The 25,380-nt window shown below is 40.7% G+C and overlaps 1 protein-coding gene across 1 annotated transcript in view; it reads left to right on the top strand.

Moving 5' to 3' along the window:
- Positions 1 to 25,380, top strand: part of LOC128703435 (DNA-directed RNA polymerase III subunit RPC1) — a 108,548-nt gene that overhangs the window by 7,419 nt on the left and 75,749 nt on the right. Inside the window, exon 2 of the mRNA XM_070080175.1 lies at positions 13,376 to 13,597. Within this exon, the coding sequence (XP_069936276.1) occupies positions 13,415 to 13,597 (183 nt within the window). The 5' untranslated portion in view covers positions 13,376 to 13,414. The remainder of the gene's footprint in view (positions 1 to 13,375; positions 13,598 to 25,380) is intronic.

The following is a 25,380-nucleotide window of genomic DNA, read 5'->3' as shown; positions in this document are numbered from 1 at the left end:
ATGACTAATGAACATAGGAAATGCTATTTTAGTGCCAGGAAAAGATTCTCTATCTTTTCATAAGAATTTTTTTTTTTTTTTGAAATTTGGGGGACCCTGAGAACAAGTCTGTGTGGACCCTGAAAGGGTTAAAAAACACTACAGAATAACAAAGAAATACCAAATAGTTTCACGGAGCTTGAATAAACGATGCTTAACCTTTTCCCGTAATGCTACGCCAAAATTCTAGCTGCTTCAGATCTGGCTGGGGAAAGCTGGTAGGCCTACATATGAGATAATGGGTCTGTGTGCTCATGTTTGCAGTATAAAAAATATGGGGGAGGCTGCAGCGCATTGTGGGAGTGCCAATTCAGTACGCCTTGTTCACCATGCCTAGCGGTACGGAATACCTCACTTCCCGGTGAATTGGGACTCTTCTTTTCCTAAGTGATAATTCTAACAGAGATGGAAGTGTCATGAAGATGAATTTCATTGTTTTGAGGAGTTTCTGGCCGAAAGCAGTGCCCAGGATACCAGAAATAGTGCTGAAAACCCAGACTACTATTAGCCTTCCACCTCTGGTGCTGGGCCGTCTCGTTCATATTCATTTGCACCTCGGTGAAAGAGGAAACTCGTATTTTCCCATGTTCAGGACTCAGATGTGAACAGTGGTCATGATGGTGATACTGACAGTGATATCCAAGCTCTTGATTACAATTCCAGTAACGACAATGAAGAGGAATATTCTCCAGCGAGGTGTCAATTTATACGAGACTACATGCATTATGGTAGTATGCCATATGCTATTCCAAGGGGAAGGAGCACATCTTGGAGTACATCTTGTGGCCTTACATCAGGGACAGATAGTGAAAAGAGAAGACAGCATGGGTGGTGAGGAAGACAGTTTGGGTGGTGGGGAAAACGGCGTTGGCGGTGGGGAAGACAGCTTTTAAGTAAGTTTATTATATTATCCTTACTCAAGACAGCAAAGGTCAGCCCGATCATCAAAGGAGGCCATCCAACTGAATTGAACAACTAATGATGCAGTTATACATATGCTTGAGCTAATGTATTCAGCACTCAGAAAAAATTAATTTCTTCTGGGACTTTTCATAGACTTTTGTAAAGCTTTTGATACAGTTGACCCTGACCTATTGCACCAAAAACTTGAGCATTATGGGTCAGAGGACACTCTCTCGTTTACCTAAAATCTTACCTTAGCAACAGAACCCAGTATGTATACACAAATGGAGCTAGCTCCACTACACAACCTGTTCTTGTTGGAGTCCCACAAAAAAGTGTCCTTGGCGCATTTCTCTTTCCCATTTACATCAGTGACCTCCCAAATACAACTAAACTCCTTAAACCCATTTTATTTGCAGATGACACTACTTATGTCTTCTCTCGCCCAAACCTAACCATACTAACAGACACAATACCGAACTGCTAAAAATATCTTCTTGGATGACCAACAAACTTACTCTCAATATAGACAAAACCTACTTCATGCTATTTGGGAACAGTGCTTCAGATTTACAGCTAAACATATTGACAAATGGTTCACCCATTTCTAGACACACAGAGGGCAAATTTCTAGGTCTCCACTTAGGAGTGTGAGGGGAAGTCACGCGCGGTTGAGCGTGACTTCCCCTCACTTTTCTTGGTCTCATTTTATAGAATGGAAGACATATTACAAAAATTGAGATGATTTTGACTGGTTTTACAAAGAAAAGTACCTTGAAATTGAGCGCAAAGTAGCAGAAATGTTAGATTTTTATCAAAGTTCAAAAGTAAACAAATCATGCCAAGCGTCCAATACACGTTAACTGGTGAGTCTAATATTCTTTCACAAGTATGCTGATATTATTTATACCATTTCTACACTAATGCAGCAGTCTGCATAACAGTAAATCTTCTATTTTTTGTAATAATAAAATTTCAATATGGAAAGCCAAACAAATATAAGAGGGGCCTGGGGATGTGACTAACGAACAGAGAACTTGTTATTTTAGTGCCAGGAATGTCTTTATTGTTTATTCTGGACCCTATTCAGAAATTGGCATCTTTTGAAATTTGTGTGAAATTGGCAAAATTGCTAAATTCTGACCACTTTATTGGATAGTTGAAATTGGTAAATGGGTGGTTTCTTGTACTTGTTCGATAGAAAAAATGGAGTTCTAGTGAAATAGTTACGATTTTTGTCAACTAGTACATTGGAATTGGCCGAAAAGAGGGCTCAAAGTGGGCAAAATCGCTGATGCGTAAACATCGTCGAGACCGCTCACTTTGCGAGAGCATAATTCCATAAGTTTTCCATCCAATTTCATACTTTTGGTGTCATTATGATTGGGAAAAGATTCTCTATCTTTTCATAAGAAAAAATAATTTTTTTTTTAACCCTTTGACTGTTGCAACCCCCAATCCTGAGGTGTCTCCTGGTGTCACAAAATTTCAAAAAAAAAAAAATGATTTTTTCTTATTAATAAATGATAGAGAATCTTTTCCCGATTGTAATGACACCAAAAAAAACGAAATTTGATGGAAAACTGACAGAATTATGCTCTCGCGAAGTTAGCGACCTCGGCGATATTTACAAATCGGCGATTTCGCCCATTTTGAGCCCTATTTTCGGCTAATTCCATTGTTCCAGTCGACGAAATTCATAGCTATTTCTTTAGAACTCCATTTTTTCTATCAATTGAGTATAAAAAACTGCCCATTTACCGATTTCAACTACCCAATAATGTGGTCAGAAATTTGCAATTTGGCCAATTTCACGAAAATTAAAAAATATGACAATTTCAAAATAAGGTCCAGAATGAACAACGCAGACATTCCTGGCTCTAAAATAACAATTTCTTTGTTCATCAGTCATGTCTCCAGGCCCCTCTGATATTACTCTTGCTTTCTATTTTGAATTTTTATTCAAACAAAAAATAGAAGACTTACTATTATGCAGACTACAGCAATACTGTAATAATTGTATAAATAACATCAACCCATTCATGACTGCATATTAGAATGGCTAGTTGGACATTTATTGGACAATGGCATCATTTGTTTACTTTTGAACATTAGCAAAAATCAAATATTTCCCCTATTTTGAGCTCCATTTCCAGGTTCTTCTTATAGTAAAATTAATCAAAATCACCTCTATTTCTATAATATGTTTTCCATTCTATCAAATGAGACCAAGAAAAGGAGAATACAACCATAAATACTATACGAAAACAGACCACAAAGTCGGCATTTTAATTAAAAAAAATGGTCAGAGTTTTTTTTTTCTCATTATGCACTGCGTGCTCCAGGATTTTTTTTATATGGTGCACACTGACCACACAGACCCATTCTCTCACATGTGGGCCTACCAGCTTTCTCCTGCTTGATTTGAAGCCGCTAGAATTTATGAGTATATATATGTCAAACACGGTACCTCGTAAGACGTATATATACGGCCGCGACAGTCAAAGGGTTAAATTTGGCCGACCCTGAGAACAAGTTTCGGAGAGGGCCTGTCGACCCTCAAAGGGTTAAACCAACAGGTAATTGATCCCACTAGAAATGAAAATACCCTGGATTTGATATTCACAAACAATGAGGAACTGATCAGAGACATAACAGTTTCCAAAACTATTTACTCTGATCATAACATCATAGAGGTTCAAACTAGTATTAACTCAGGGGTAGGAAACTGCATCACTAAAGTTAGAGACGGGATAAATAACAAAAAGGCACAATACCGTGACTGGAACGATACACAAATAACCCGCACATAAAAGACAGAAGCTTACGACGACGTTTCGGTCCGACTTGGACCATTGACAAAGTCACACTAACAGAGGAGGAGCAGGACGGCTATATATAGGCAGGAAGAGGTGGAGGTAGTAGTAGTGGTAGTAGTAGTAGTAGTAGTAGTAGTAGTACAAGAATTGTATATAATACCGACAGGATGAAATGACACACGCACAACACCCGGGCATCCCCACCGTAGACGTTTCGCCATCCAGCCAGCCACTGGATGGCGAAACGTCCACAACAAAGACAACCAGACTCCGCACATGTGTCTAATTTCATCAGTAGAAGTAGTAGAAGAAGAAGAGGTAGTAGTAGTGGTAGTGGTAGAAATGGGAAATAAGGAAGACGAGCCAGTCAAATACAAAGGAAGGGGAGCACTGCAAGAGAGCTAGAAACCCACAGAGGGAGAGCAAGCGCACCGAGGTGCGTGAAAGGGGAAGTGGTGAAATAAAATAAAGAAGGAACAGAAACACGAGACAGGAGAGAGAAAGACAACCCAGAGGAGAAAAGGAGAGAGGAAAGGGGAAGAGGAAGAAGAAAAAGAAGAAGAAGAAGAAGAAGAAAAAATGAGGATTCAGGTTAAGTCACGGGTGTTCTGAAGTTTGGAGCATTTTACAATGTAGTGGGAGAGGAAGGCATCTACAGAGACGAAGCCAGGGCTAAGGTTCATACAAGGAAAGTTGTGTATAAGAGAGGATTCAACTAAACGGCGACTGTTCGAGTTGGAAGTAGGGAAGACAGTTTTAGCAGAAGACCAGTCAATAGGATGGCTATGATCTCTGACGTGACAGAAAAGAGCATTGTTATTGTCGGCAAGCCTAACACTATTTTTGTGCTCCCTAAGTCTGTCAGAAAGAGATCGACCAGTTTCTCCAAAGTATTGAAGAGGACAGGAGGAGCAAGAAATAGAGTAGACACCAGGAACATCTGTAGAGGGAGGAGAGGTATGAACGAGATTAGTGCGAAGAGTGTTAGTCTGGCGGAAGGTAAGCTTGATGTCTAAGGGACGGAGAGAATTGTTGAGATTAGAAAGACCGGAAATGTAGGGAAGGCAGAGGATAGAAGAGTTCCCATGAGTAGAGAGTTTGGGAGAGAAGAAATTGCGTTTAGCACGTGAGAGGGCAGAGTCTATGAAATGGGAAGGGTAGCCAAGACGGGAGAACGAATTATAAAGAGTGGAAATTTCTGCTGGAAGGAACTGAGGATCACAGATGCGGAGGGCACGGAGAAAGAGGGAGATAAGAACACTTTTCTTGACAGGGGAAGCATGATAGGAAAAGTAGTGAATGTACATGCCACTGTGCATAGGTTTACGGTAAACGGAAAAGGAAAAACCTGTATCTGAGCGGTGGACATGGACATCAAGGAAAGGAAGTAAGGAATTAGATTCCCATTCAGCTTTAAACTTAATGGAAGGGGCAAGATTGTTAAGAGCTTCAAGAAAAGGTTGGAAGAGACTGGAGTCATGAGGCCACAGAGCAAAGATGTCATCCACATAGCGGAGCCAGAGTGAAGGTTGCACATCGAGGGTAGGAAGAAGAACAGTCTCGAAGTATTCCATGTAAAGATTAGCAAGGACAGGAGAGAGAGGAGAGCCCATAGCGACACCGAAGGTTTGGGAATAATATTTCCCTTGGAAGGAAAAGGAGTTAGAGTCCACACAGAGGCGGATCAGATCAAGAAAGACATCAGTGGGGATAGGGAGATGAAGAAACCCTTCATGGGCCTTCTCTCTAAGGAAATCAAGGACATCATCAAGAGGGACATTGGTGAAGAGGGACTCAACGTCAAGACTAAGCATCTTACAGGTTGGGAGAGAGCGAACCCGTTCAATGAAGTCTTGAGAGTGACGGAGGTGGGCAGGAGAAAAAGTACCAAGAAAGGGAGTGAGGGTTTTGGCCAGCCAAGAAGCAAGAGAATAAGAGACAGAACCTCTAGAGGATATGATAGGACGAAGAGGAATATCAGGTTTATGAGTTTTGGGAAGGCCATAGAAATAGGGAAGAGAGGGACAGATGACACGAAACCGTTGAACAAGGTCAAAGTCAGGAGGACAGAGGTCGGAGAGAGTCCTTAGTTTTTTGTTGAAAGTTCTCTTGATGCAATCAAGAGGGTTGGAAACGAGAGGAGTGTAGGTGCGTGAGTCAGAGAGCAAGACATCAGCTTTACGGAGGTAATCCTCGCGAGACGGGATGTTCAGTAAGTTTAATTTTAACAACCTTAGAATTAACTGGGAAAAAATAAACCAAGAGCTATCAAACATACCTTGGGAATCAGACATGAGCACCCTAAATCCCCACCATTGCCTAGAGAAGCTGAATACAGAGGCATACAAAGTATGTATGAAACATGTACCATTGAGGAAACCCAGAGGAAGATCAGATATAGAGAGAGAGCGTAGGAGATAGTACAAAAGAAGAAAACGGGTTACTGAACTGACACCCCAAAGTCTGAAAAAATTTTTTGCTTTTACATGAAATATATATTTCCTTACACCAAAAGGAATGGGACATGCAAAATAAACAATAATTAAATGCCACTGGATTGTCTGTTGCTTGGAAGGACAATCTCCTTCCATAAAGGCTTCAGGTACCAAGTCCTTTGGTGGGGTTACCTCCCTTCTTTGTTTTTAATGCCACTAGGACCAGCTTGAGTCACTGGACCCCTGTTGCACAAAATACAGTGGACCCCCGGTTAACGATATTTTTTCACTCCAGAAGTATGTTCAGGTGCCAGTACTGACCGAATTTGTTCCCATAAGGAATATTGTGAAGTAGATTAGTCCATTTCAGACCCCCAAACATACACGTACAAACGCACTTACATAAATACACTTACATAATTGGTCGCATTCGGAGGTGATTGTTATGCGGGGGTCCACTGTATCTGTCCAGAGAGCTCTGTTTCTCACGTGCCCTTAGGATTTCCCTAAAATGGGACACAAGAGTGTCATTGTACATGTTGCCAATGCGGCTTGCAACTTCTGTGACAGGATAAACTTCATCGATAAATGCTTGCATCTTTGTAAACATTGAACACATTTCCCTAATCCTTGACAAAGTCATCTTTCTCCGTCTCTCTTCATCCTGCTGTGAAGAACATTCCTGAGATGTGATCTGTTGCTGTTGCACCTGAAGCTCTTGCAGGTCTGCAGTGGTTAGTTCTTCCTCGTCATTTTGCACCAACTCTTTCACATCCTTGTCACAAACCTCCAACCCCAAGGCCTTCCCCAATGACACAATAGCTTCCACTACTGGCATAGCCTCCTGAGGGTTAGCCCCAAACCCTTCGACATCCCTCGGTTCTACACATTCTGGCCACGGTTTCCTCCAAGCAGAGTTCAAGGTCCTCTTAGTCACTCCCTCCCAAGCCTTACCTACAAGGTTTACACAGCTGAGGATATTGAAGTGATCTTTCCAAAACTCTCTTAGAATCAGTTGAGTGTCTGAGGTCACTTCAAAGCGCTTCTGAAACACTGCTTTTGTGTAGAGTTTTTTGAAGTTTGAAATGACCAGCTGGTCCATGGGCTGAAGGAGAGGAGTTGTATAAGGAGGCAGAAACTTCACCTTAACAAAACCAAACTCCCCTGCAATTTCCTCTTGCAAGTCGTGAGGATGAGCAGGATCATTGTCCATTACCAGGAGGCAATTGAGTGATAGTTTCTTTTCCTGGAGGTATTTTGTCACAGTGGGGCCAAACACACCATAAAACCAGTCCAAGAAAAATACCCTAGTGACCCATGCTTTACTGTTTGATCTCCACAGCACTCACAAATTACCCTTGATGATATTGTTTTTCTTGAACACTCTGGGAGTTTCAGAGTGATACACCAATAAAGGCTTCACTTTGCAATCACCACTAGCATTACTACACAACATTAATGTCATCCTGTCTTTCATAGGCTTATGTCCTGGGAGTTCCTTGTCCTCCTGAGTAATGTAGGTCCTGTTTGGCATTTTCTTCCAAAACAGGCCTGTTTCGTCACAAACACTTGTTCAGGTTTTAAGTTTTCAGTCTCTATGTATTCCTTAAAGTCCTTCACATATTTTTCAGCCGCTTTTTTGTCTGAACTGGCTGCCTCACCATGCCTTACCACACTGTGTATGCCACTACAAATCTTAAATCTCTCAAACCAGTCTTTGGTGGCTTTAAATTCATCAGCTGCAGCACTATTTTGAGGCATTTTTTTTAATGAGATCATCATGCAACTTCCTTGCCTTTTCACAAATTATAGACTGAGAAACACTATCACCTGATAATTGTTTTTCATTTATCCATAAAAATAACAGTCTCTTTACCTCTTCAATTATTTGCGGTCTCCGTTTTGAAAACATACTTTAACCTTTTGCAACAACAGCTTCCTTGATTGCCTGTCTGTTTGCCAAGATAGTACTGGTGGTTGAATGTGATTTGTTGTATTGCCTTTCCAACTCAGCCATATGGACTCCACTCTCGTATTTTTCAATGATCTCCTTCATTTCCATCGTAATTCTCACCCTTTTTAACATAGGCTTGGCACTAGAAGCTTTCTTGGGGCCCATGGTGGCTTTTTTAGTGGTTATAAGCACTAAAAACAGCTTATAAACAATGGCACACTGAGTCTTGGAGTGGCTGGGCCCACTCAGGCCTCACTCCCGGCACATGGACATGTTCCAAATGAGCATCGTTGGTAGAGTTTTTCACCGTTGTTAGAGACTTTTTTATGGCAAAAAGCACCATTAGACGAAACTGCCGTTACTTAATACCGCTGTTAGTTGAGGGTCCACTGTATTTTGCAACACTGAGAGCAAGTTTTTGAGCAGGGGTCTCGACAGTGAAAGGGTTAATGAGTGAAAGCTGTTGAGAGACCAAGCTCATGATGCTTTGTTATCATCACACTTCGTCCAGATGGAGTGCTATGTTTAGGTTGATCAGGGCAATGTCTGAATACTGAGTCAGATTTTTCACGAAAAAGTTGGGTGAATATCGAGTTGTGCAAATATAGAGACTTATGAATATTGAGATTCCACTGTATTCGCAAGTGATAGCTGATAGCAGGTGACAGTTTGTCATGTGTTTGCACAGGTATTGTACAGTATCACATAAACCCTCCCCACACATTTCCAGATCAACAACTACCATGAATATGTTCTGGGTACTAGAGCAGCTCATGATGCTTAACCATCAGCTGTATAAAGTATTGCAGGGTAAAAAAGAGACCAAAGAAACATTAATTGATTGAAGACTGTATTTATTTACTTAATTTTTGTTTTATATTTGATGTGCGTGGATGTAGTGCGGATGACAAGAAACAGATGATTGCTGATGTTATGAATGAAAAGAAGTTGGATGTCCTGGCCCTAAGCGAAGCAAAGCTGAAGGGGGTAGGGGAGTTTCGGTGGGGGGAAATAAATGGGATTAAATCTGGAGTATCTGAGAGAGTTAGAGCAAAGGAAGGGGTAGCAGTAATGTTGAAGGATCAGTTATGGAAGGAGAAAAGAGAATATGAATGTGTAAATTCAAGTATTATGTGGATTAAAGTAAAGGTTGGATGCGAAAAGTGGGTCATAATAAGCGTGTATGCACCTGGAGAAGAGAGGAATGCAGAGGAGAGAGAGAGATTTTGGGAGATGTTAAGTGAATGTATAGGAGCTTTTGAACCAAGTGAGAGAGTAATTGTGGTAGGGGACCTGAATGCTAAAGTAGGAGAAACTTTTAGAGAGGGTGTGGTAGGTAAGTTTGGGGTGCCAGGTGTAAATGATAATGGGAGCCCTTTGATTGAACTTTGTATAGAAAGCGGTTTAGTTATAGGTAATACATATTTTAAGATAAAGAGGATAAATAAGTATACAAGATATGATGTAGGGCGAAATGACAGTAGTTTGTTGGATTATGTATTGGTAGATAAAAGACTGTTGAGTATACTTCAGGATGTACATGTTTATAGAGGGGCCACAGATATATCAGATCACTTTCTAGTTGTAGCTACACTGAGAGTAAAAGGTAGATGGGATACAAGGAGAATAGATGCATCAGGGAAGAGAGAGGTGAGGGTTTATAAACTAAAAGAGGAGGCAGTTAGGGTAAGATATAAACAGCTATTGGAGGATAGATGGGCTAATGAGAGCATAGGAAATGGGGTCAAAGAGGTATGGGGTAGGTTTAAAAATGTAGTGTTAGAGTGTTCAGCAGAAGTTTGTGGTTACAGGAAAGTGGGTGCGGGAGGGAAGAGGAGCGATTGGTGGAATGATGATGTAAAGAGAGTAGTAAGGGAGAAAAAGTTAGCATATGAGAAGTTTTTACAAAGTAGAAGTAATGCAAGGAGGGAAGAGTATATGGAGAAAAAGAGAGAGGTTAAGAGAGTGGTGAAGCAGTGCAAAAAGAGAGCAAATGAGAGAGTGGGTGAGATGTTATCAACAAATTTTGTTGAAAATAAGAAAAAGTTTTGGAGTGAGATTAACAAGTTAAGGAAGCCTAGAGAACAAATGGATTTGTCAGTTAAAAATAGGAGAGGAGAATTATTAAATGGAGAGTTAGAGGTATTGGGAAGATGGAGGGAATATTTTGAGGAATTGTTAAATGTTGATGAAGATAGGGAAGCTGTGATTTCGTGTATAGGGCAAGGAGGAATAACATCTTGTAGGAGTGAGGAAGAGCCAGCTGTGAGTGGGGGAAAAGTTCGTGAGGCAGTAGGTAAAATGAAAGGGGGTAAGGCAGCTGGGATTGATGGGATAAAGATAGAAATGTTAAAAGCAGGTGGGGATATAGTTTTGGAGTGGTTGGTGCAATTATTTAATAAATGTATGGAAGAGGGTAAGGTACCTAGGGATTGGCAGAGAGCATGCATAGTTCCTTTGTATAAAGGCAAAGGGGACAAAAGAGAGTGCAAAATTTATAAGGGGATAAGTCTGTTGAGTATACCTGGTAAAGTGTATGGTAGAGTTATTATTGAAAGAATTAAGAGTAAGACGGAGAATAGGATAGCAGATGAACAAGGAGGCTTTAGGAAAGGCAGGGGGTGTGTGGACCAGGTGTTTACAGTGAAACATATAAGTGAACAGTATTTAGATAAGGCTAAAGAGGTCTTTGTGGCATTTATGGATTTGGAAAAGGCGTATGACAGGGTGGATAGGGGGGCAATGTGGCAGATGTTGCAGGTGTATGGTGTAGTAGGTAGGTTACTGAAAGCAGTGAAGAGTTTTTACGAGGATAGTGAGGCTCAAGTTAGAGTATGTAGGAAAGAGGGAAATTATTTCCCAGTAAAAGTAGGCCTTAGACAAGGATGTGTGATGTCACCGTGGTTGTTTAATACATTTATAGATGGGGTTGTAAGAGAAGTAAATGCGAGGGTCTTGGCAAGAGGCGTGGAGTTAAAAGATAAAGAATCACACATAAAGTGGGAGTTGTCACAGTTGCTCTTTGCTGATGACACTGTGCTCTTGGGAGATTCTGAAGAGAAGTTGCAGAGATTGGTGGATGAATTTGGTAGGGTGTGCAAAAGAAGAAAATTAAAAGTGAATACAGGAAAGAGTAAGGTTATGAGGATAACAAAAAGATTAGGTGATGAAAGATTGGATATCAGATTGGAGGGAGAGAGTATGGAGGAGGTGAATGTATTCAGATATTTGGGAGTGGACGTGTCAGCGGATGGGTCTATGAAAGATGAGGTGAATCATAGAATTGATGAGGGGAAAAGGGTGAGTGGTGCACTTAGGAGTCTGTGGAGACAAAGAACTTTGTCCTTGGAGGCAAAGAGGGGAATGTATGAGAGTATAGTTTTACCAACACTCTTATATGGGTGTGAAGCATGGGTGATGAATGTTGCAGCGAGGAGAAGGCTGGAGGCAGTGGAGATGTCATGTCTGAGGGCAATGTGTGGTGTGAATATAATGCAGAGAATTCATAGTTTGGAAGTTAGGAGGAGGTGCGGGATTACCAAAACTGTTGTCCAGAGGGCTGAGGAAGGGTTGTTGAGGTGGTTCGGACATGTAGAGAGAATGGAGCGAAACAGAGTGACTTCAAGAGTGTATCAGTCTGTAATGGAAGGAAGGTGGGGTAGGGGTCTGCCTAGGAAAGGTTGGAGGGAGGGGGTAAAGGAGGTTTTGTGTTCGAGGGGCTTGGACTTCCAGCAGGCATGCATGAGCGTGTTTGATAGGAGTGAATGGAGACAAATGGTTTTTAACCCATTGACTATTTTCGACGTATAAATACGTCTTACGAGCCAATGTTTCTGACGTATATAGACTCAATAATTCTAGTGGCTTCAAATCAAGCGGGAGAAAGCTGGTAGGCCCACATGTGAGAGAATGGGTCTGTGTGGTCAGTGTGCACCACATAAAAAAATCCTGCAGCACACATTGCGTAATGAGAAAAAAAAAAACTGATCGGATTTTTTGGAATAAAACGCCGACTTTGAGGTGTATTTTCGTATAGTATTTATCGTTGTATTTGCGTTTTCGTGGTCTTAGGTAATAAAATGGAAAACATATTACAGAAATGGAGATGATTTTCATTACTTTGACGATGAAAACGACCTTGAAACCGAGCTCAAAGTAGCGGAAATGTTCGATTTTTACCAATGTTCAGGAGTAAATAAATCACACCACACGTCCAATACACGTCAACTGGGGAGTCTAATATTCTTTCACTAGTGCACTGATATTATTTATACCATTTTTACAATAATGCAGTAGTCTGCATAACAGTAAATTTTGTATTTTTTTTGTATGAATAAAAAATCAAAATAGAAAGAAATAATAATATAAAAGGGGCCTAGAGATGTGACTAATGAATAGAGCATATATTATTTTAGTGCCACGAATGTCTTACCTTGTTTATTCTGGACCCTATTTTGAAATTGGCATCTTTTTTAGTTTGCGTGAAATTGGCCAAATTGCCAATTTCTGACCACCATTTTGGGTAGTCCAAATTAGTAAATAGGACGTTTCTTGTACTCAACTGATAGATAAAATGGAGTTCTAAAGAAATAGCTATGAGTTTGGTCAACTGGAACAATGGAATTGGCTGAAAATAGGTCTCGAAAGTCGGCAAAATCGCCGATACGCATGTCGCCAAGACCGCTAACTTCGCGGGAGTATAATTCCATGAGTTTTCGACCAAATTTCGAACTTTTGGTGTCATTACCATCGGGAAAAGATTCTCTATCATTTCATAAGAAAAAATAATTTTTTTTTTTCAAAAATTGAGCGACATAGAATGACAGTTTCAGAAAGGGGCCTGAAACAGTCAAAGGGTTAATACTTGACGTGCTGTTGGAGTGTGAACAAAGGGGTTCAGGGAAACCGGCAGGCCAGACTTGAGTCCTGGAGATGGGAAGTACAGTGCCTGCACTCTGAAGGAGGGGTGTTAATATTGCAGTTTAAAAACTGTAGTGTAAAGCACCCTTCTGGCAAGACAGTGATGGAGTGAATGATGGTGAAAGTTTTTCTTTTTCGGGCCACCCTGCCTTGGTGGGAATCGGCCAGTGTGATAATAATAAATAATAATTTGAGTTACAATATTTTTGACTTACGAGTTCACTCTGTTGTAACCCCATTGTAAGTCTAGGAACACCTGTGTATGTTTTCTTACCATTGCAATAATTTTTGTAATGGATTTTCAGATATTTCATCATTGTATAAGTTACCTCTTGACAACAAAGATGAAGGATCAGTACCGTGAGACTGATGTTGTTCGTAACATCTTGGACATTCAGTTTGGCGTCCTGTCAGCACAAGACATGCAACAGTTGAGTCATGCACATATTGTGTCTTCTGAGCTATACAACTCGGCAGCAGGAGGATCACGGCAGCCAGCCAGTCATGGAGTCCTTGACCGTCGCATGGTGAGTTACACGAGTTTTATAGTGCATAAATGTAGGGTGGATGGTAGGAAGGGTAGGGAGGTTATCTCAGTATGTTATGGCAGTGTGCAGATTTGGGACCAGGCTCTTGAGTACTTTCCAGGTATATGTATTATCATGCATATCTCTCTCTCCTCCACTCCAGTGACTACATGTTCAAGACTTTAAGGCATTCTCAGTAATTTAATGCTTTACTGGCTTAGTGTGTGCCATAAACATTCTCTGTATTTGTTCCAGCTCTGATATTTCTCCTGCTTTGACATCTTAAATCACGAGCCTCTCACTGGCATCATGACACCCCTTTCTTGATGACAGTTTTTAAGTTCATATTTTATTGATAATTTTGTTAAGGAAAGTATCTGGAGTGAACACTAATAATTTGCTCTTAATGCTCCCCAAAAACATGAATCATTACTGTGTTAAATTGCTTCAACTGAAATGTACCATATCAGTTGTTTGCCATCAGAGTAGGTAGATGGCCAGTGTGGTATGTTTTAGGTTACTCAGTCTAATGCATTGTATCTTGATTCATGGCTTTTGACCATTTCCCATTGAGGCAGGGTGACCCAAAAAGAAAGAAAAACCCTAAGAGAAAAAAACTTTCATTATTCAACACTTCACCATCATTCATAATCACTGTCTTGCAGAGGTGCTCAGTTTAGACGTCATTCCAAACAGCCAGTATCCCAAACCCCCTCCTTTAAAGTGCAGGCATTGTACTTCCCACCTCCAGGACTCAAGTACAGGTCAGCCATCACTAATCCGGCAATCAGTTATCCGGTTCCATCAGTAATCCGGCACTTACTTCTGCTAACATAATTTCAAATTTCATCATTATACTGACTCAAATTTCATCAGACTCAGAAATTGTGCAGGTGGTTGTAAATCCACAGCAGCAAGCCAGTGGAGGAGAAAGCAGTGATGAAAATGAGGAAGAAGTAGTAGAGTCTCTACTGATAGGGTAATTCAGTTAACAGGTGAACTGCTAAAAGATCTAGAGCAGTGCAGTTTTATAAGTGAACAAGAAATAATGAAAGTTTACATGCTGCAGGATAAACTAATCAAAGAAAGGCCAAAATATATGAAATAGCTCAGGTTGGTTAACTTTATTTAAAGTGTATTCTAACCTAACCACTCTATAATCCGGCAAACTCATTAATCTGGTACACTACAGGTCCCAGTGATGCCGGATTAGTGATGGCCAACCTGTACTGCCAACCAGTTTCCCTGAATTCATTCAAAAATATTACTCTGCTCACATTCCAACAGCTCGTCAGGTCTCAAAAACTATTCATTTCCATTCACTCCTATCTAAAATGCTCACGCACACTTGCTGGAAGCCTAAGCCCTTCACTAACAAAACTTCCTTTACTCTTTCTCTCCAACCTTTCCTAGGATAACTCCTACCCCGCCTTCCTTCCACTACAGATTTATACGCTCTCCAGGACATTCTACTTCGTTCCAACCTCCCTAAATGACCAAACCACCTCAGCAACCCCTCTTCAGCCTACTGACTAATACTTTTAGTAACTCCACACCTCCTAATTTCCACACTACGAATTCTCTACATAATAATTACACCACACATTGCCCTTGGACGTGACATCTCCACTGCCTCCAGCCTCCTCCTTGCTACAGCATTTACAGCTCATGCTTCACACCCTTATAAGAGTGTTGGTACCACTATACTCTCATACATTCCCTTCTTTGCCTCCATGGATAATATTTTTTTGTCTCCACAGATACCTCAAAGCACCACTCACCTTTTTTCCTTCATTATTTCTGTGGTACCTTGTCTTCATAAACCCATCTGCTGACAAGTCAACTCCCAAATATCTGAACACATTCACTTACTCCATACTCCCTCCCTCCAATGTGATATCCAGTTTTTCTTTATTTAAATTGTTTGATACCCTCATCACCTTAGCCTTATCTATGCTCACTTTCAACTTTCTTCCTTTACACACCCTCCCAAACTCGTCCACTAACCTTTGCAACTTTTCTTTAGAACCTCCCAAAAGCACAGTATCATCAGCTAAAAATAACTGTGTCAGCTCCCATTTTGTATTTGGTTCCTCATAATTTAATCCCTTTCCTCTCGCCAACACCCTAGCATTTACTTCTTTTGCAACCATATATATAAATATGTTGAACAACCATGGTGACATTACACATCCTTGTGTAAGTCCTTCTTTTACTGGGAAGTTATCTCCCTCTCTCCTATAGACCCTAGTCTGAGCCTCACTATCCTCATAAAAGCTCTTTACAGCATTTACTAACTTTCTATCTATTCTATACACTTACAATGTCTGCCACATTGCTCCCCTATCCACCCTATTACATTCCTTTTTTAACCCTCAAACGGTCCAAACGTATATGTACGTTCACCTGCACAGCGCCCCGAATATTTTTAATTTTTTTTTTTATAGGAAAATAAGAGCACATTTTTTAAGTGTTTTAGAATAAAAAAATTAGGGTCAGTACTTACAGAGATATGAGGCCAAAAAGTTGGCACTGGATGCTCACATGATGGCAACATGGAGTCCTGCCACTTGCAGAAGTGTTGCCGATATACCTTTTTTTCTATTTTTCATATTACAGTGGAACCTCTGCTTGCGAGTTTAATCCGTTCCATGACCTTGCTCACAACTGGATTTGCTCGTTTGCAGAGTCAATTTTCCTCATTTAAATTAATTGAAATGCAATTAATCCGTTCCAGTGGAATTCTGTACTTCAATAATTTAGCTAATATCAACTCTACGGCTTATTTATCCATCTCACTTCATCTAATATGACATAACAAACAATATAAATAACATAGAAATATGATATATACTCTAGAATGAAGAAAATATGTCATTCATGTAGTGGTATGGGCGGTGTCGGCGGTGGATGAGAGTTTATCTGGAGACCGGGCAAAATACTTCATGAATAATTTCGCTAATATCATCTATATGGCTTATTTATATATCACAGTTCGTCTAATATGACATGATAAAAGAATGAATAAAATATGTCATTCATGTAGTGGTATGGGCGGTGTCGGCGGTGGAAGAGTTTGTCTGGATACTTCATGAATAATTTCGCTAATATCATCTATATGGCTTATTTACGTATATATCACAGTTCATCTAATATGACATAAAAAACAATAAAAATATCATAGAAACATGATATATATTTTAGAATGAATAAAATATGTCATTATGTAACAGGTGGAGGCGGCCACAACCGCTCCCTCTTTGTTGTGGTAAACACTGCCATCTAGTGACGGCCTTTTGAAGCCGTCTATTATAATTGTTATATGTAGTACATTATTATTATATATGTATTATTATTATTATACATATTATTATATATTATTATACATATTATTATACATATATTATTATTATTATTATTATCATTATTGTATTATATTATTGTAATACATAGGTAGTAGGTTGGTAGACAGCAACCACCCAGGGAAGTACTACCGTCCTGCCAGATGACTGTGAAACAAAAACCTGTAACTGTTTTGCATGATGGTAGGATTGCTGGTTTCTTTTTCTGTCTCATAAACACGCTAAGATAACAGGGATATCTTGCTACTCCTACTTACACTTTGGTCACACTTCACAGACACGCACATGCATATATATATATATACATACATCTAGGTTTTTCTCCTTTTTCTAAATAGCTCTTGTTCTTTTTTATTTCTTCTATTGTCCATGGGGAAGTGGAAAAGAATCTTTCCTCCGTAAGCCATGCGTGTCGTATGAGGCGACTAAAATGCCGGGAGCAATGGGCTAGTAACCCCTTCTCCTGTATACAATTACTAAAAAAGAGAAGAAGAAAAACTTTATAAAACTGGGTTGCTTAAATGTGCGTGGATGTAGTGCGGATGACAAGAAACAGATGATTGCTGATGTTATGAATGAAAAGAAGTTGGATGTCCTGGCCCTAAGCGAAACAAAGCTGAAGGGGGTAGGAGAGTTTCAGTGGGGGGAAATAAATGGGATTAAATCTGGAGTATCTGAGAGAGTTAGAGCAAAGGAAGGGGTAGCAGTAATGTTAAATGATCAGTTATGGAAGGAGAAAAGAGAATATGAATGTGTAAATTCAAGAATTATGTGGATTAAAGTAAAGGTTGGATGCGAGAAGTGGGTCATAATAAGCGTGTATGCACCTGGAGAAGAGAGGAATGCAGAGGAGAGAGAGAGATTTTGGGAGATGTTAAATGAATGTATAGGAGCCTTTGAACCAAGTGAGAGAGTAATTGTGGTAGGGGACTTGAATGCTAAAGTAGGAGAAACTTTTAGAGAGGGTGTGGTAGGTAAGTTTGGGGTGCCAGGTGTAAATGATAATGGGAGCCCTTTGATTGAACTTTGTATAGAAAGGGGTTTAGTTATAGGTAATACATATTTTAAGAAAAAGAGGATAAATAAGTATACACGATATGATGTAGGGCGAAATGACAGTAGTTTGTTGGATTATGTATTGGTAGATAAAAGACTGTTGAGTAGACTTCAGGATGTACATGTTTATAGAGGGGCCACAGATATATCAGATCACTTTCTAGTTGTAGCTACACTGAGAGTAAAAGGTAGATGGGATACAAGGAGAATAGAAGCATCAGGGAAGAGAGAGGTGAAGGTTTATAAACTAAAAGAGGAGGCAGTTAGGGTAAGATATAAACAGCTATTGGAGGATAGATGGGCTAATGAGAGCATAGGCAATGGGGTCGAAGAGGTATGGGGTAGGTTTAAAAATGTAGTGTTAGAGTGTTCAGCAGAAGTTTGTGGTTACAGGAAAGTGGGTGCAGGAGGGAAGAGGAGCGATTGGTGGAATGATGATGTAAAGAGAGTAGTAAGGGAGAAAAAGTTAGCATATGAGAAGTTTTTACAAAGTAGAAGTGATGCAAGGAGGGAAGAGTATATGGAGAAAAAGAGAGAAGTTAAGAGAGTGGTGAAGCAATGTAAAAAGAGAGCAAATGAGAGAGTGGGTGAGATGTTATCAACAAATTTTGTTGAAAATAAGAAAAAGTTTTGGAGTGAGATTAACAAGTTAAGAAAGCCTAGAGAACAAATGGATTTGTCAGTTAAAAATAGGAGAGGAGAGTTATTAAATGGAGAGTTAGAGGTATTGGGAAGATGGAAGGAATATTTTGAGGAATTGTTAAATGTTGATGAAGATAGGGAAGCTGTGATTTCGTGTATAGGGCAAGGAGGAATAACATCTTGTAGGAGTGAGGAAGAGCCAGTTGTGAGTGTGGGGGAAGTTTGTGAGGCAGTAGGTAAAATGAAAGGGGGTAAGGCAGCCGGGATTGATGGGATAAAGATAGAAATGTTAAAAGCAGGTGGGGATATAGTTTTGGAGTGGTTGGTGCAATTATTTAATAAATGTATGGAAGAGGGTAAGGTACCTAGGGATTGGCAGAGAGCATGCATAGTTCCTTTGTATAAAGGCAAAGGGGATAAAAGAGAGTGCAAAAATTATAGGGGGATAAGTCTGTTGAGTGTACCTGGTAAAGTGTATGGTAGAGTTATAATTGAAAGAATTAAGAGTAAGACGGAGAATAGGATAGCAGATGAACAAGGAGGCTTTAGGAAAGGTAGGGGGTGTGTGGACCAGGTGTTTACAGTGAAACATATAAGTGAACAGTATTTAGATAAGGCTAAAGAGGTCTTTGTGGCATTTATGGATTTGGAAAAGGCGTATGACAGGGTGGATAGGGGGGCAATGTGGCAGATGTTGCAAGTGTATGGTGTAGGAGGTAGGTTACTGAAAGCAGTGAAGAGTTTTTACGAGGATAGTGAGGCTCAAGTTAGAGTATGTAGGAAAGAGGGAAATTTTTTCCCAGTAAAAGTAGGCCTTAGACAAGGATGTGTGATGTCACCGTGGTTGTTTAATATATTTATAGATGGGGTTGTAAGAGAAGTAAATGCGAGGGTCTTGGCAAGAGGCGTGGAGTTAAAAGATAAAGAATCACACACAAAGTGGGAGTTGTCACAGCTGCTCTTTGCTGATGACACTGTGCTCTTGGGAGATTCTGAAGAGAAGTTGCAGAGATTGGTGGATGAATTTGGTAGGGTGTGCAAAAGAAGAAAATTAAAGATGAATACAGGAAAGAGTAAGGTTATGAGGATAACAAAAAGATTAGGTGATGAAAGATTGAATATCAGATTGGAGGGAGAGAGTATGGAGGAGGTGAACGTATTCAGATATTTGGGAGTGGACGTGTCAGCGGATGGGTCTATGAAAGATGAGGTGAATCATAGAATTGATGAGGGAAAAAGAGTGAGTGGTGCACTTAGGAGTCTGTGGAGACAAAGAACTTTGTCCTTGGAGGCAAAGAGGGGAATGTATGAGAGTATAGTTTTACCAACGCTCTTATATGGGTGTGAAGCGTGGGTGATGAATGTTGCAGCGAGGAGAAGGCTGGAGGCAGTGGAGATGTCATGTCTGAGGGCAATGTGTGGTGTGAATATAATGCAGAGAATTCGTAGTTTGGAAGTTAGGAGGAGGTGCGGGATTACCAAAACTGTTGTCCAGAGGGCTGAGGAAGGGTTGTTGAGGTGGTTTGGACATGTAGAGAGAATGGAGCGAAACAGAATGACTTCAAGAGTGTATCAGTCTGTAGTGGAAGGAAGGCGGGGTAGGGGTCGGCCTAGGAAGGGTTGGAGGGAGGGGGTAAAGGAGGTTTTGTGTGCGAGGGGCTTGGACTTCCAGCAGGCATGCGTGAGCGTGTTTGATAGGAGTGAATGGAGACAAATGGTTTTTAATACTTGACGTGCTGTTGGAGTGTGAGCAAAGTAACATTTATGAAGGGATTCAGGGAAACCGGCAGGCCGGACTTGAGTCCTGGAGATGGGAAGTACAGTGTCTGCACTCTGAAGGAGGGGTGTTAATGTTGCAGTTTAACCCTTTGAGGGTTTTCGTCGTACTAGTACGTCTTACGCGTAGGGGTTTTTGACGTACTAGTACGCATAAATTCTAGCGGCCTCAAATCTCGCGCGAAAAGGCTCGTAGGCCTAGGTGTGAGAGAATGGGTCTGCGTGGTCAGTGTGCGCGGTAGAAAAAAAATCTGGGACCCAGTGGTGCATTGTGGGAATGCCCTCTTAGTAAACAATGTCCACCATGCCTCGCGGTAAGAAGCTCCTCACTCCTCGGCGAATTGGGACAATGTTGTTCCCCAGTGACAGTTCTAATAGTGATGGAAGTGCCAGTGAAGATGAGTTTCGTGGTTTTAGTGAGGTTTTGACCGAAACTAATGACCATAATATCGGTAATAGTGAAGAAAACCCAGACGACCCTCAGCCTTCCACCTCTGGTGCTGGGCCCTCGTGTTCACGTTCAGTTGTTCCAGAACCCAAGAGGAAACTTCTATTTTCCCAAATCCCAGACTCAGATGAGAGCATGGGTGATGATAGTGATAGTGAATATGAACTACAAGCTCTTCAAACTAGTTCCAGTAGTGATAGTGAAGTGCAATATTCCCCAGTGAAGCGTCAGTATATACGACGATATATGCGCTCTGGAAGTGTGCCATATGTTATACCAAGGGGAAGGAGTGTATCTCGGAGTACATCCCGTGGCTGTACAACAGGAACAGACAGTGAAAATGACGAAGATACTGTTGCAATTGGGATGGAAAATGTGCGTGGTGGTAGTGGTGCCGGCGGTGAGGCACCAGCAGTGGGCCATGCTGCCACCCACGCTGCCACCCACGCCGCTGCCTCAGCTGATCTAGAACAAAGGCCACCATCCCCCACTCCCCCACCACACCAGCCTCCACAACCACAACCTCCACAACCACAACCTCCACAACCACAACCACCTGTCATTGTCCAGTACCCACCAGCAGACCGCACCTGGGATTGGCAGGAAGCTGTCAATTTTGTTCCAAATCCCCACCAGTTTGATGGCAGCCAAAGTGGAATACGGCCATCTTGTGCACTTGGGAACAATGCCACTGAACTGGAATGTTTCGAGTTATTCTTTGACGAACCACTGATGAAAAGTATTGTCATGGAAAGCAACACATACTACGAGTACACCATGGCAAACACAATACTTTCACCAAAATCACGTCTACACCAATGGAAGGAGGCAACTGTGGCTGAGATGTATCTTTTCTTTGCCACAATAATGCTTATGCCACATGTGTATAAGCACAAAGTGAAATCATACTGGTCAACAGACCCCCTGATTGCAACACCAGGTTTCAGTGATATAATGCCAGTGAATCGATTTGTGCTAATGTTACGTATGCTTCACTTCTCAGATAAAACCAGGCCTGACAGAACTGACAGGTTATATAAGATTAGGAATGTGTTTGTGTATCTGAAACAGAAATTCAGTACTCATTTTTATCCCTTCAGGAAGCTTGTAATTGACGAGTCTTTGATTCTGTTCAAAGGAAGACTCTCTTTCAAGCAGTACATACCAAGCAAGAGGAAACGCTTTGGTATAAAGTTGTTTGTGCTTTGTGATTGTTACAGTGGTCTGGTATTGGATATTATTGTGTACACTGGAAGTTATACATTGCAAAATACCAGGAAGTTATTGGGCATCTCAGGTGATGTGGTTCGAACAATGATAGAACCATACCTTGGTAAGGGGCATATATTATATACAGATAACTGGTACACAAGCCCCTCACTCAGTGATTTTTTGCGAGTGAACATGACAGATGTGTGTGGCACAGTGCGTGCAAATCGAAAACATATGCCCAGGTTTGATGCTGGCACTCGCAGAGGTGAGGTGCAGGCGTTTGCTGCCAATGACATCATGGCATTTCGGTGGCATGACAAACGAGATGTCACACTGTTGTCATCAATTCACCCTAATGAAATGGCAGACAGTGGCAGGCAGCATAGAGAGAGAAATGAACCCATTCTAAATCCTGCAGCTGTGATTGATTACACCTTCAACATGCGTTCAGTGGACAAATGTGACATGCAGATTGGGTTTGCTGATTGTGTTTGCAAGAGTTATAAGTGGTACATCAAACTGTTTTTCCATCTTCTGGACATTTCCATGCTCAATGCTTATAATATGTATAAGATGAGCACCAGAAACAAACCACAGTACGGCGAATTCTGTTTGTCTGTCATCAGGCAAATAGTATTCAAGTACCAAGGAAATGCACCTGCAATTGACCGCCCACCAAATTATCAACAACTACCTGCTCGTCTGAAGCATGGTGATCACTTCCTGGTAAAACTGCCTGCTACTGCTTTGAAGAAAAAGGCTCAGAAGAGGTGTTACGTCTGTTCACATACAAAAAAACGCCCACAACAACGCAGAGACACTCGTTTTATGTGTGAGGAGTGCAAAACTCCACTGTGCATGACACCATGTTTCAAAGAGTTCCACAGGCTGCAGAACTTCTAGAAACATGTCCTGTGACTGTATATGTGTATATAAAATATAGAAAAGTAGTAATAAACAACATTTCATATTGTTTGTTTGTGTAAATATTTTCTGTAAACAAAATAATGACAACAGTGTTTACGCCCTTATTGTGTAGTATTGAAAAAGAAAAAACTTACAAAATACTGATCATGTTGGCCTCAGAGGCCATAAAAGTTACTCAGAAAAAGAAAAATTGAAAAAAAATTGAAAATAGTACATAAAAAAGTAAATAGAAAAATACCGGGTGACGGCAGTCGGCGATGTTACCATATGTTGTTCAATTTTGGCAAATTTCACACCTCCATATCTCGGTAAGTATTGACGTTAAAATTTTTTTGTTTAGCCTATAATGTTTAGAAAAATATACTCTATTTTTTCATAAGAAAAAATAATTTTTTTTTTTTTGAAATTTGGCCGACCCTGAGAACGAGTTTCGGAGAGGGCCTGTCGACCCTCAAAGGGTTAAAAACTGTAGTGTAAAGCACCCTTCTGGCAAGACAGTGATGGAGTGAATGATGGTGAAAGTTTTTCTTTTTCGGGCCACCCTGCCTTGGTGGGAATCGGCCGGTGTGATAATAAAAAAAAAAAAAAAATATTATTATTATTATTATTATTATTATTATTATATAAATAATTTGTAATTTTTATTCACACAAAAAATGTAAGATTTACTGTTATTCCTTATTGCAATAATTGTATAAATAATGTCAACCCATTCACGACTGCATATTGGAATGGACACTGACGTCATTTGTTTACTCTGAAACAGCCAAGCAGTGGACCATTTCTCTTAGCTCAATTTCAAGGCACTTTTCGTCGTGAAAGCAATCTAAATCATATCTATTTCTCTAATATATCTTCCATTCTATCAAATGAGACCAAAAAAATGAAAATACAACCAAGAAAACCATTCGAAATTACCACTAAGGGGTGGCTAATTGCTGAGAAGTGAACTCCATTATTTATACTTAGATTTCTTTCATTATTATTATTATTATTATTATTATTATTATTATTAGTATTATTATTATTATTATTATTATATAAATAATTTGTAATTTTTATTTACACAAATATAAGCTTTACTGTTATTCCTTATTGCATTGATTGTATAAATAATGTCAACCCATTCACGACTGCATATTGGAATTGACAGTGATGTCATTTGTTTACTCTGAAACAGCCACACAATTGACCATTTCTCCTAGGTTGAGCTCTATTTCAAGGTACTTTTTGTTGTGAAAGCAATTAAAATAATATCTCTTTCTGTAATATATCTTCCCTTCTATCAAATGAGACCAAAACAACGAGAATACAACCATAAAAGCCATTCGAAATTACTGCTAAGGGGTGGCTAATTGCTGAAAAGTGAACGCCATTATTTATGCTTAGAGTTCTTTCATTTTTGGTGTACGTTAAGAAGCATCTTTCCATCATACATTCCCCAAGTTTCAATAAGATAATCCAATAAACAAATGAGATACAATTCCCGAGATCAAGAGCAAGAGCCCCTCACCAGTGTCAAGGAACCTGCCTTGAGGTCTGCTCGCTTGTGGAAATTTTGCTCGTGTATGGAAGCAAAAAATCGGCCCATCGACTGCTCATATTTGGAAAAACTCGCACGTGGACACGCTCGCAAGTAGAGGTTCCACTGTATTTTATTTTATATAATTTTTATGTTCTGATAATTACAATTTATAGTAGTTCTTGTCATTTCATAACCATTGTTTGTTCTGACACTAGTATTTGGTACTGAAATTGTACTCAAATTGTCACAAACACATTGACAGGTGGACATTTACACCTGCCTTGGTCATTTACTATTGTCTTGGAATATATACAAAGCATTTATATGTCCCAGCAATGTTTTGGATATGTGGAAATACATAATAATAATGAGGAGGAGGAGGAGACGGAGACGAGGAGGAGAAGACGGAGGCGAGGAGGAGGAGATGAGGAGGAGACGGAGACGGAGACGAGGAGGAGACGGACACGGAGACGAGGAGGAGACGGAGACGAGGAGGAGGAGGAGACGAGGAAGAGGAGACGGAGACAAATAGGAGGAGGAGACGAGGAGGAGGAGACGGAGACGTGGAGGAGGGGACGGAGGAGGAGGAAGGGGAGGAGACGAGGAGGAGGAGGAGGAGCAGGAGGAGGATGAGACGGAGACGAGGAGACGCGGAGGAGGAGACGAGGAGGAGGAGGAGACGGAGACGAGGAGGAGGAGACGGAGGAGGAGATGAGGAGGAGACAGAGACGAGGAGGAGGAGGAGACGGAGACGAGGAGGAGGAGGAGACGGAGACGAGGAGGAGGAGACGGAGACGAGGAGGAGGAGGAGACAGAGACGAGGAGGAGGAGGAGA

The sequence above is a fragment of the Cherax quadricarinatus genome, unplaced genomic scaffold (assembly GCF_038502225.1).
Source record: "Cherax quadricarinatus isolate ZL_2023a unplaced genomic scaffold, ASM3850222v1 Contig195, whole genome shotgun sequence".
In the NCBI taxonomy this organism is placed as follows: Eukaryota; Metazoa; Arthropoda; class Malacostraca; order Decapoda; family Parastacidae; genus Cherax; species Cherax quadricarinatus.
The sequence above is the reverse complement of the archived record's forward strand: the minus strand, read 5'-3'. Positions and strand labels throughout refer to the sequence as shown.